The sequence below is a fragment of the Sorex araneus genome, chromosome 1, assembly GCF_027595985.1.
Source record: "Sorex araneus isolate mSorAra2 chromosome 1, mSorAra2.pri, whole genome shotgun sequence".
Lineage (NCBI taxonomy): Eukaryota > Metazoa > Chordata > Mammalia > Eulipotyphla > Soricidae > Sorex > Sorex araneus.
The window spans coordinates 351,169,561-351,183,095 of NC_073302.1; the positions used below are offsets into that span (position 1 = coordinate 351,169,561).

Consider the following 13,535-nt stretch of genomic DNA (forward strand, 5'->3'; position numbering starts at 1 on the left):
CGCACAGCAAAGCCTGGCAAGCTACCCGTGGCGTATTCGATATGCCAAAAGAGTAACAAGTCTCAAAATGGAGATGTTACTGGTGCCTGCTCGAGCAAATTGATGAACAGGATGACAGTGCTACAGCGCTATCTAAATACTAGACCTTATATATCAGGTATTAACAGATATCTTCTTCCAGACTGTTAGAGATGTGTGAAGTTTTTGCTTTGCTCAAATTCTGTTTGCTTGGCTGGTTGCCAAAATAATTCTGTCTAAATTTTGCCTCCTTTTTACCTTTCAAAGTAAAGGTGAAAAGGGTTCTTTTTGATGAATATCTTTTGATTTATCCTACCTTGAAATAAAGTAGTAATTAGGGTCGAGTCATCTCCAATTAAATTTTAAAACCAAAGGCCATGTTAAATCTCCACCTCCCATCCTTTTCTTTTTTTAACCAAAAGTAGGCCCTGTAACTTTGGAGTACTGAACTGGTCCTGACTAATTCTCACAGTACCCTTTCCTGACTGTACCATTGAGGTGTTCTTGAATATAGTGGGCGTAAGTTACTGGTGCCCGCTCGAAGTTGAAAATCATCTAACCTCTTTTCCCCAGTTACCCAGAAGAGAACATGATGTGTTAAGAGCAGAGACAGACCACTAAGTAGATGTGGCAAAGAGATGCGGTAGAGAGTAGAATGTGATGGTCTTTTACACTTGATGGGCTCTTTCCTTAAGCTGGTAGTCTCTCAAGTGGTCTTCTCTTGGGAACTTTATATAAATTGGTCTCAGTGGGGAGTGGTTAGATGCTTACATCTCAGTACAGATAGATAGACCAGGAAAAACATTTTCTAAGTTTTGAAAGGCAAATGTCTACAATTTCCCTGACCTAAAGGCTTCCTGGACTCCTTCCAAATGTCAAAAAGAAAAACAGAAAAATCCTCTTCTTTGATGTGACCAAAGAGGGAGTGAAATAAACACAATCTCCCCCACCAGCATTATTTATTTACGAATGCCTTGTATCTAAAATAAGAAATTTCTTCACATCCATAGTTTTAGAAGAAAGAAGTTGTCTGCACTGAATTGATGATGCTGAGTATCAACATACCAGTGGTTCTTATTTGAATGAAGTCATTATTGTTAGAAGCCCTCTTGAGATTCATTCTCAGCCTCTTTATCTGTGCTCAGGAATTGGAGATTAACGTGTGAGCTGTCACTATATTTATACCAGCGATCCTCAAATTTGAGTGTATGTCACAGTTAAAGGGCTATCTAAAGCAGATTACGAACACCCCTCTGCAGAGTTTATTGCTTAGTAGATTTAAGGTTGAATCCACTTCCCCTCATAATTAGTTTATAATAAGTTTCCAGTTCATGTCTTGGTACAGCACTGTGATGATTATGGTTTCTGGCCTTCTGCAGACTGGCTTCCTACTCTCCCCCTCCTTCTCCACCCCCCCCCCCCCCGTAAAAGAGGAAGCTATTTTACCTTAGTTCAAAAATATTTTGGAAACGTGGGGCCAGAGAGATACTACGAAGAGTTCAAATGCCCTCATTGGTACCTGGTACCACTTACAGTCCTTGGAGAACAGAACCAGGAGTGATCCCAAAGCAATCCCAGTTCTGTGCCTCCTTGCCCCATCACCCATCACCAAACAAAACTTTTGACTTAAAAAAAAAATTTCTATGAGTACTAGTATTGTTTTGGGGGAGGCCATACCCAGCTGTCCCCAGGGATCACTCCTATATGTGGTGTTAGGGATCCAGCCAGGGCTAGGTGCATGCAGAACAGGTGTTCTAGCCACTGTGGTCTGTTGGCCCTGTTTTTTGTTTGTATTTATATGTGTGTGTTCCCTTTGCCCCCCACCCAGTGGGCTGATTAAAGAAAAGAATATATACTTGCTTTCTGTTTCAGTCTTGATCTTAAATATAGACTGTTAGATAAACAACTTTTTAAGAAAATTACTAACATTTATGGATGCATGATAACATTTTGCTCTGTATTATATTTGAAGTTTTTTTTTTTATCACATTTTATATCAGTGAGTGGCTCCCAGCTATCTCTATGGGAAAGACCAAAACTAAATTTATTTCACTTATTTTTTGAAATGACAGTATGGGCTTGTTTAGTTTTTGTTTTTCACTTCTTAGTTGGAATCCTCACTGCTTTCCTTAAAAATGTTTCCTTTGCAGCTAGAGAGCTAGTAGAGAGGCTAAAGATCTTTGGTTATTATGAGATAGGCTCTGGTTCAATACCCAGCACAGCAAATGGTCCCCAGACACAGCTGGGTATGGCTCCAAACTTAGAGAAGTAAAAACCAAAAAAAAATTTGGGTGGGAAAGGGTCTTCCTATGAAGTCAGTGACCTCAGTGTTATAGATTGAGATAAGTTGATTGTATTTTAAGGATATAATGTTAGACTGGAGCATTTTTATAGGTCTGGTTAGGATGTTATACAATTTAATAGTTCCCTTTTTTTTATTATTCAGTGAAGCAGAATAGCTTTATTTAAAGTTCACTTAAAGGAATGTGAGGGAAGAGAGAAATAAATGTTCTAGAGAGAACTCAGTCTTCTCCAAAGGAGGTAAAGCTAATTCCTAGGTAAGCTTTCTGAAGCACAGTTGTTAGTGGAGATGTTTTTAAAATTTCTATTTCATTGTTTGCAAATAGAAAAGTCAACAATTTCTGCTGATAATGTAGCTGCTATTTGACTTTCTGTTATTTCTAGAAGTTTTTTTGTAGAGTCTTTAGGATGTTGTAAGTATAGTATCGCGCCATCTGCAAAAAGTGAGTTTGACTTCTTTTCTGATCTGGATGTCCTTAATATCTCTTCCCAAGTTGCGATTGCAAGGCCTTTCAATACAATATTGAATAGTGGTGTTAAGAGTGGGCATTCTTTTTTTCTTTATGCCTGATCTTAGAAGGCTTTCCATTTTTTACCTTCAAGTGTGGTTTCTGTAGGCTTTTGGTAAATGGCTTTAACTGTTGAGAAAAGTTCTTCAATTCCCATTTTATATAGAACTTTCATCGTAAATGGGTAAATGGATCTTGTCATATGCTTTCTCTGAGTTTATTGATATGATCATGTGATTAAAATTTTCCCTTGATGTGGTATATTATGTTGACTGTATATTAAATTATCTTTGCATCTCCAGGATGAATCCTACTTGGTCACAGCGCACGATCGAGAATCTTTGCAGCTTTCTGAACGAGCCTGAAAAGGACTGGGCATGGGGGTAAAGGGTGGTGCTTTAAAGGTTCGAAAGATCGCCTAGTAACCCTGCCTGGGCCTGGGCTTTTCCTTTGGGAGAGTTCTGATTACCATTTCTATTTTCTTGGTAATAATTGACCTCTTCAGGCGCTCTGTTTCCTTTTAACTCAGCTGTGAAAGCTCATAGGAGTCCCCAAATCTATTCATTTCTTGTAGTTTCTCCAGTTTTCATGGCATAAAGATTTTCAGAATAATCCCTGATGACCCTTTGATTTTCTGTGGTGTCTTGTACCATCTCTCCTTTCATTTCTGATTTGGTTTGCTAGGGTTTTTTCTTTCTTTGAGTCTTCCTAATGGTTTGTCAGTCTTGTTTATTTTTTCAAAGAACTAGCTCTTAGTTTATTATTCTTTTTTAAAGCTTACCTCTCGTTGATTCTGCTCTGTTTTCTTTCTTCCTTCCTTTTGCTTACTTTGGTTCCTTATATGTATTTTTCCCTGCTGCTGAAGCTGAGTAGCTGTTTATGTGGGCTCTTTCTTCCTAATAAACATGTGCTTTGCTGTGAACTGTCCTCTTAACATTGCTTTTGCTGTGTCCTAATGTTCTGGTAGCTCATATCTTCATTCTCATTTGTTTCTAGGAGTCTTTTTATTTTCTCCTTGATTTCATCATTTGATCTACTGGTTGTGCAGTAGTGAGTTAATTTTCAAGTGTTGAGTTTGTTTCTGTTTGTGATTAACTCCCATTTTCAGTTCATCATAGCCTGAGAGGATAGCTGGTAGTTTGAGTGTTTTCTTATCTTGATTTTTATGGGGTATGTTTTGTGACCTAGAATGTGTTCTGTCTTGGAGAATGTCCCATGTGCATTGGCGAAGAAACTTCATTCACTTCTGGGTTGGAGGAGGAGGGTGATAAAGAGCCTTATGTACATGTCTTCTAAGCCTATCTTTTCCATTTCTTCCTGTGTGTTTTGTTGAATCTTAGTCTAGTTAATCTGTTTACAAGTGATAAAGTGGTACTGAAATCTCCCACTACTATCACGTTGCTGTCAGTATTTTCCTTCAGGTCTGTTAGCAGTTGCTTTAAATATTTTGACAGTCCATTATTAGATGCATATGTTTAGAGTGCGATTTCTTCATGATATATCCCTTGATCATTAAGAAATGACCACCCCTGTCCCTTATAACTTTTTTTAAAACTTTATATGTTGTCTAAGAAGGGTCACTTATGCCCTTTTTAAGGAATTGTTTGCCTGAAATACTGTTTTTGACCCTATATGTGCACTGACTGTTCAGGTGTGTCTCTTGTAAACAGCAGAAAGTTGGATGATATTGATGATATTGATAGTGAGTGATATTACTGACATGGAATGGTTTTTTTGCCACCATTCCGTAGAAGCTATGTGTGTTTGTGAAGTCCGTCTTCTCTTAAAGATTGCTCTTCACAGTGTTTTTGCGAAGTTGGTTTCAAGACTGAAATTCCTGAGTTGTTTGTCCATGGATATATGTTGTTTGTATCCTTCCCTCAAATCTGATTAAGTCTAGCTAGGTGGCATATTCTTCGATGAGGTATTTACATCATTTAGTTTTTAAAAATGATATTTCACCACTTTTTCTTTGTCCTTAGAGTCTCAGTAAATCTGCTTTAAATCTTCAGGAAGTTCCTATGTATGTAATCTTTAACCTTGCTACTTTCCCTATTTCAAAAATCTTTTGTTATTCTTATTTTTTATTTTTGTTATTTTTTTGTTATTTTGTTATTTGTTATTTTTTTGTTATTCTGATTATGATGTGTCTTCCAGTATTGTTAGTTGTGTCTATTTTGTTTTGTTTTGTTTTCTGTTTTGGGGTCACACCCAGAGATGCACAGTGGTTACTCCTGGCTCATGTACTCAGGAATTACCCTTGGCGGTGCTCGGGGGACCATTATGGGATGCTGGGAATCGAACCTGGGTCGGCCTTGTGAAAGGCAAATGCCCTACCCGCTGTGCTATCACTCCAGCCCCAAGTTGTGTCTATTTTGGCTGGGATCCTTTGGTTTTCTTGATTTGAGTACACGTACTCCTCAACTTTGGGAACTTCTTACTCATGATTTCTTGATTAATACTTCATCAGAATTTCTTTCTGTTCCTCAGAGATTCCAATGATTCTTAATGTTGTTCCTTTTGAATTCATACCATACTGAATAGGTGAACCAGCTCGACATTACCGTCTTCCTCCCCTGTTGGAGCTACACCAACAGTTTGTTGTTGTTGACTGGTTGTTTATAATTTCGTGGGAGGGTTCTAGGCAGGCTTTCAGTGCTGTTGGCCCTGCTACCAATCTGACTCTACATTAGGGTTCTATGATTTATTATCGCAGCAACTTTTTGGTGTTTTTGAGGGAATAGGTGATTTCAAAACCAAGCCACTCCAGAGTATGGGTTCACTGCAGGATTCCCAAGTTCCTTAGGAGGTATGAAGGAAGGAAGCTGTATAATAAATGATGAAGGTTTATCTTGCCCCTCTTGGATTGAAATATTGAAAATCAAACAATATCAGTAAAGTAGGTTGCCTTGGATTTTGGAGTCTAGGTATACAAAAGAGGCATCAGTCAATTAATCACAATTAATAACATAATGATTTTAGTTCATTTATCAGGGACTAATAGTTGACAATGTTACAGTTCATTCCCTTAGTATTAAATTATGTGTTTAATCCTAGAGAATTTGAGAGTGATGCCATAAAATTTGCCGATGTGACCTGCTTTTAGTAAAGTGCATGGGAAAGTGGCCATTTGGAATAGATTTGTTAAGAAAAGTTTGGAATTCCTGGACTTGAGCTAACTTTTTCCATGAATCCCATGAGGATACTTGCAAAAACCAGATGATAGGATGCAGTTGGATCCTGTGAATGGGACTCGTTTACAGTTATGCCTTCTGGATCTTTTCCATATGGCGCTGTCTTCTCTCTCTTTTACCATGTTTGGATATGCAGAATTTCATAGGCTAGAGAAGAAAAGAAGCTTTATAAGATATCTTTAAGTTCATTGGGCATAGATTATTTTTTAAATAAAGGAATGATTTATTGAGTTTATTTTTAAAATAAGGAAATGTGTTAGAATTTAAGCTGTTTATATATAATATACAAGCTGTTTCTGAAGGTAAATATGGGACTTCTTTCCTTTTTTTTTTTTTTTTTTAAGTAAAAGGTGAACCAAAAATGGTTTGGAGTAAAGTTGAAGGAAATGATTCATGTAGTACAGTTTTATTTTTGCATCAGTTCTTTTTTTTTCATCTATAACACTTTGTCATTTAGAAGAAGTTTTATGTAAAGGAGTGCTACATTTGTCTTGGAGCTGGATATTTTGGAAATTTTGGTATGGTTGCTCTAGTTTTTCTCAGTGTCACTAATAGTTAACACATGTAACCTGTTTTTATAAAGGAGGTGAGAGACAAATTCAAGATATATTGAGATATTAGACCTGACCACTTTGCCTCTTTCCCTTTTTTTGAAAGAAGGTGGTGTTGTTTTTGGCTTTGTTTTGGGGCCACAGCTGGGGTACTGCTGGATGTCACCCCAAATTCTTCCCACTCCCAATTTGTTGAAATAATTGTTATATCATCAGATTGTATTTTGATGAGAGAACCATATTTTTCCTTCCTCATATCATTAGAATACTCTGATGTCTGATCCAAGTTAGTATCCTATCTACATGAAATTAATAGTGGTCTTTAAAACTGAAACTCCCAGTGATACTGAAGACGGCCAGGAAAATTAGAATCCTTACTGTGATTAACTTACTATTTTGAGAAATGAATGCTTATTAATGTTTAGATTGTTCAGTGTGTATATTTGATAGATAAGTAAATTTTTGAATAACTATAAGCAAACGTATATATTTGGTGAGGCTGATGGTGCCAGAAATTAAGCTCAAGATCTCACACATGCAAGGCATGAGCTTATAGTGTTGAGACACACTTGATATAAGTATGTATTGGAAATATCTTGTCTTTTTCTAGGGAAATCATTTCTCTTTTTTCTCTGTATCAGTACTTGATTTATCTAGGAGCAGCATAAGCCCAGAATGAAAGATTCCTGTTTTCTAACACAGAGCATGGTTGGGGTTACAGAAAAATCTTAGATTGTAGAAGGAATCACTGTTACTTTTCAAATCCAAATAGAACATTTTCATGAATTCCTAAGAGAACTGATTATAATTAGAGTTAGTAGGAATACATTTTCCTAATACCTGGACCTAATATTTGCTAAACTTGTATTTGCTAATTGCTTTAACCTACATGTGAAATGTCCCATTTGAAAAGTAAATGGGATCTTGACTGTAACATAAAAACAAGTATGAATAATCATAGCGATTCTGATAATGATTTGGGAGTGGTAATTAGTTCACTTGAGTTATTAACAAAACTAGATGGATACAGTCTAGGAAAAGATTTACAACAAATAGGTTAGATGTACTTGTCTGATTAAGCACATTTGTCACAATTTCTGAATCAGAGAAGTATGTTGCTTACTGTATTTATAGATGTGCATTTAGGTTATGTATGAAACATCTAACTGAAATGATTATTAACTTTCCTAATTTCCTGGCTTCCTTTTTTGACTACTGTGAACCTTGAGGCCTACTAAGTGTGCTTTTCTTTATAATTTAGAGAATGAGAGTGGGTAGATTTAGTTTTTCAAAAGCTTACCAATTGAATATGATCACTGACTATCTTATCTCCTGTCCCTTGTAGACATTACAGTGTAATATATTGTTCTAATTATGTGCTAATGGATATTGTAGGTGGAGCAGTCCAAAGTTTTGATTAAAGAAGGTGGTGTTCAGTTGCTACTCACAATAGTTGATACCCCAGGATTTGGAGATGCTGTGGACAATAGTAATTGGTAAGAAGGTTTTGTCATCCTTGTTTTCATTACATTTGGTGTGTGGGATGGCCGGACATTTTCTGCTTAACTTGTTAAGAGTCAAAAAAACAAAAAAACCAAAATCCACGGAATTTTAAGTCAAATGACTTGAGCTCATATCCTTGTTTTGCCATTTCACAGTGTTGATTTTAACTTCTTGGAACTGGTTTCCTTTTCCATCAAATGGAAATGATGCCTCTCGATCATTCACACTGGGGACATAATTTAGAGGGCTGGAGCACGTGCTTCATACAGAAGCACCGAGTGTCCTTCAGTACGCAGTGATCAGAGTGAGCGATCAACCCCTGAAAGTGACCCCTAAGCACATAGCTGGGCTGTAGCTCCCTGAGCTCTGCCAGATGTGGTCCCCAAACAAAAAGCAGTAACAGACAAACTGCACTGTAGCACTGTCGTCCCGTTGTTCATCGATTTGTTCAAGCGGGCATCAGTAACGTCTCCATTGTGAGACTTGTTGTTCCCATTTTAGACATACCGAATAGCGATAGCACAGCGTGTAAGGCGTTGGCCTTACACGAGGCTGACCCGGGCTCGATTCCTCCATCTCTCTCAGAGAACCTGGCAAGCTACTTAGAGTATCCCGCCTGCATGGCAGAGCCTGGCAAGCTACCCATGGTGTATTTGATATGCAAAAAACAGTAACAAGTCTCACAATGGAGACATTACTGGTGCTGCTCAAGCCAGTCGATGAACAATGGGATTACAGTGCTTTAAAAAAGCATAGATAAAATAATTCTCATTATTGTCACTGTCATCCTGTTGCTCATCGATTTGTTCGAGCGCGCACCAGTAACGTCTCATTGAGAGACTTATTGTTACTGTTTTTGGCATATCCAGTATGCACAGGTAGCTTGCCAGGCTCTGCCGTGTGGGCTCCAATACTCTCGGTAGCTTGCTGGGCTCTGCGAGAGGGGCGGAGGAATAGGACACGGATTGGCCGTGTGAAAGGCGAAAGCCCAACTGCTGAGTTATCACTAGAGCACTTTAAAGCTGCCCTTTTTTGGTGGGGGAGCAGGGGTTTGTTTGGGGGCTTGACCCAGGGAGCTCAAGGCAGATTCATGGCTCTATAATCAGGGATACGCCTGGCTCTGCTCAGGGGACCATGTGGGGTGCCGGGGATTCAAACCTGGGTTGGCTACATGCAAGGCCTACCCACTAATGCTGTCTCTCTGGCCCTCCAGGTGTTTGTGTTTTCATTAATCAAGAAAACATTCACGACCTTACAGTCACAAATGTCTGATAAAATTTTTAAAAATATTTGTGAGCTCCAAGGTTTTCTTGTTCATTTGTTTTAGTTTGATTTTTAGTTTTGAGTCACACTTGGCCAGTGCTTAAGTGGTTAATCCTAACTTTATGCTCCTAGGTTACTAGTATTATAGTGGTTACTGGAGTGCTGGGGACCATACCCTGCTTGGAATTGGTCCTGGCCCATTGAGCTATGTTTCTGGTCCTCCAAGTTGCTCTCGAAATAGTTTTGTCAACTTTCATATCGTATAAATGAGCTCATAATGATGAGTTTTTTATTGTTTAATCTTTTCATTTAAAGTATATAACTTTGGGGTTATAATCTGTCATCTTGTAAAGTATCAGTATTAATGTACTTATTAGTGTAAATAATAATTCTTTTTTGACTGAGTTTCATTTAGAAATTGTCAAGATTTACTCAATATAATTGGTACCTGATTTTAAATCAGTACATGTAGACAAATTTGGGATGTTCAGCAGTTAGATTGGTTTACCAACTGAAAAAGATTGTCCATTAACAGTTACTGATTATACATAGGATTGCAACTTAAATGTCTTGTTTATTTGCATTGTGTAGCTGGCAACCTGTAATTGACTACATTGACAGTAAATTTGAGGACTACTTAAATGCAGAATCTCGGGTGAACAGACGTCAAATGCCTGATAGCAGGGTGCAGTGTTGTTTGTACTTCATCGCTCCTTCAGGACACGGGTCAGTACCGGAATGCTTCTGTCGATATTATCTTTGTTGTTACTACTCAGTTTGGGGTGCGTGCTTCAGTAATCCTTATTGCTGTGGATTTCAATTTAACCATACCAATTTTTAATGCTTAGGTAAACTAACACTAATTTTACTTAATTTCTCATGTTAGAATAATTTCACATGCTTTTAAAAAAAGACAGTATTTCCATCATGGTTTGAGATGTTCATGTGGCCAGTATATCTTCCCTTTGACCACTCTGAATACCAAATCAGGAGAAACTGGCTGTGTTCTGTTTTTTTTTTTTTTTCTTATATGACTAAAAAAGTAGTAACAAGCACAATTGGTCAAATATACCATCTGTTTCCTCATTAAATTTAGTTTTTTTCAACATAGCGATTTCAGTCACTGGTCAAGTATGATGCCACTTCACACCTTCAGCTTACTAGAAGTTAAAGTCTTAATATCTATATTCATCTGGTGTGATTAATACAGCCAGCCACATACTTTACTGACAAATGCAGTGTTCTTTAGATTCTCCCGTCTTCTTCCTTAGGTAGTAACTTAGCATAATTCAGTCACCTGATCACTGTAACTCCACCATTGCTTCAAGGAGTTGGGCTGTTTCAAAGCATGAGGCTAAGTAGTACTAAGTCACCCAGCACCCAGACTACAGTAGTATATGACAGATCCCTCACAGTAATACCCCTTTCTTCTAATTTTTGCATTACTCTTTACTTCTTAACCAAATAGCCTAGTGTCCATTATCACTGCTTTGTATGAACAAAGACTCAACTCCTTGCACACAGCCGACCCGGGTTCGATTCCTCCGTCCCTCTTGGAGAGCCTGGCATGCTACCACGAGTAACCCGCCCGCATGGCAGAGCCTGGCAAGTTCCCCGTAGCATATTCGATATACCAAAAACAGTAACAACAAGTCTCACAATGGAGACGTTACTGGTGCCCTCTCAAGCAAATCGTTGAACAATGGGAAGACAGTGCTACACTTCTATAAGTATTTTATAAATTTACATATTTAAAGTACAAAATTGACTATATTTGAAAGTCTCAAGAAAACCTATTTCCAGTCTATCGGTATATAATGCTTTTCTTGCATATGTGTGGCTCTAGATTCAGTCCAGAAAAGGAGTAACTCTTTTTCTTTTTCCTTTTTTTTTTTTCCTGATTTTTGGGGCCACATTGGCGGTGCTTAGGGCTGACTCCTGGCTCTGTACTCTGCACTTACAATCACTCCTGGTGGGCTCCCCATCAGCCACGTGCAAGGCAGGTGCCAACCCACTGTGCTGTTGCTCTAGGTTCAGAAAAGGGAGTCAGACATCATACTGGGTATCCTTCTGTGAGTGTTTTTTGAGTGGTGTCTGTTGAATATATTTATGATTTTAGTATGACTTGTTTGGTCATTTTCCTGGAGGCTGTCAGAATAAAATCATAATCTGCTATTAAAACAGAATTTGCCCATTTATATTTAGCTTTAAAATTTGGACTTTCTCCAAGATTTAATAATTCTCATGAAATCACATTCCTTGTATTCCTCTGAGGGAAAATATATTTCTTAAAATTACATGGGAAATAAGATTTTTAAAAAATTCTGTTTAGTATGATTCAAACGGTGGATAGTGACTCTGGCTCTTTTTTTTTTTTTTTCTTTAATGCTTTTTGGTTCATTTGGTTTTTTGGACCACACCTGAGGTGCTTAGAGCTTACTCCAGGTTGTGTTCAGTGGACCGTGTGTGGTGCCAGGAATTGAACTGAGGTCAGCCACAAGCAAGGCAAGCACCTTTACCTCTATACTATCTCTCCATCCCTGTGGATTATTTTCTGCTTGTCACAAAAGATAATGGATTCAGATTTTTAATTTCCCATGTGCTTTATAAATAAATTTTAGTTTAATAATTTTCAAAGACATAACAAAGCTTTGCCATGTGAATAAAGTAAAAGAATGTGATGCTGAATTTTACAGTTCCAATTCCCCCTCACTACAGACTGAAACTCCAGGTGTCCTTTTAGAGGATGCCTATTGGGTGGTCCCTGAATTCCCTTTTTAGAGGAATCTGTGTATTGTAGTGCACCTCCCCCACCCCCGCTTCACTGCAACAAGAGCACATTATTAATATATCACATCACTGAGCACATTATTAGTAGTTATTGTAATTGTTATATTGTGATGTCAGGGATCAAATTCAGGGCTTCAAACACACGTAAGGCAGGCTGCTCTGCCTCTGAGCCAGACTCCTGGCAGAATTCGCATTTTGTTCTTACCCTCTGGATATAGATTACTACTTGAAAATGATCAGTGTAGTTGAGTAAGTTTTCATGGATTTTCTTCCTTAGGATCACATACACACACACACACATACACACACAAGAGCAACAACATTTGTCCTTTGCACTATAGTCAGTTTCCTTATTTTATTATAGCCTTAAGTTAATTAGTCTCTCTAGTGGGGGGTGATGAGAGGGAAACTGGGAACACTGGTGCTGGGCAATGTCCACTGGTAGAGGAGGGAAGGTGTTGGAGCACTGTATCACTGAAACCTAGCCATGAACAGCTTTGGAGGGGTCTGTCACAGTAATTCAATGAAAAAATCTTTTAAAAAATAGTCTATTATGGGTTTATGGTCTAGATATTTTATAGAGGACTTCTCATTGTTTAAAACAATTTTTTTAAGCTCATGAAATCTAAATGGGTAGAAAAAATTTTAATCAGAATGTAATCTACATGTGAACTAAATATTTTTGCTGTTGGTATTCTTAAGCTTTTTAAATATATATTCTGATTTAAAAGGGCAGGAGGTTTTTATTTACAAAAATTGCACCCTTTTTCCAATGAAATGTTCGTTGACCCTGAGGAATTTAGTTTAAGAAGTTGACTTATTTCCTACCTTTTTTGCCATAGCTATTTTTAAGTATCTTTTATTTAAAAGTTCAAATAGTAGACTAGGACAACACTAGTGCCCCACGTCTGCTTGGGAGAGGCTCAATCCCTGTTCTCCTGGGTCCCCTGAACCCTGCCAGGAACAGTCCCCAGGCAGCACCATGTCACCCCCTCCTCCCAGAACGTCACAATGGTATGATAGATAGTTGTTCTGACTGTGAAATCTCGCCGATTTATATTTTAATTTTAATGTTCTACTAAATATTCTTGATTTATTAAAAATGTGATGAACAGATTCCTTTCAAGCAATAATTTTGGAAGGAGGCAATAAATTTGTTTGAAGTGTTTTCTGAAAAGGAAGTCATGCAAAAGAATGACAAATTGGGGGTTGATTGAATTAGGCCATAGATTATGATTTAGTATTATATGTAAGGAATGATGATAAGCAAAACTTCAATTTTTTGTTCTCAGACATGTATAGATTCTTTCAAATAGCACTAGTGAGGTAGTTTGCAATTGTTGTAATTCACTACTCTAACTTCTGTATAGAATTTATCGCTAAATGCTAGTACAAAATTTTAAAAG

General features: G+C 37.7%; 1 protein-coding gene across 1 annotated transcript in view; it reads left to right on the forward strand.

The window, feature by feature from the left end:
* Nucleotides 1-13,535, forward strand: part of SEPTIN7 (septin 7) — a 60,533-nt gene that overhangs the window by 25,695 nt on the left and 21,303 nt on the right. Inside the window, exons 4-5 of the mRNA XM_004606886.2 lie at nucleotides 7,969-8,069; nucleotides 9,931-10,065. Of these exons, the coding sequence (XP_004606943.1) occupies nucleotides 7,969-8,069; nucleotides 9,931-10,065 (236 nt within the window). The remainder of the gene's footprint in view (nucleotides 1-7,968; nucleotides 8,070-9,930; nucleotides 10,066-13,535) is intronic.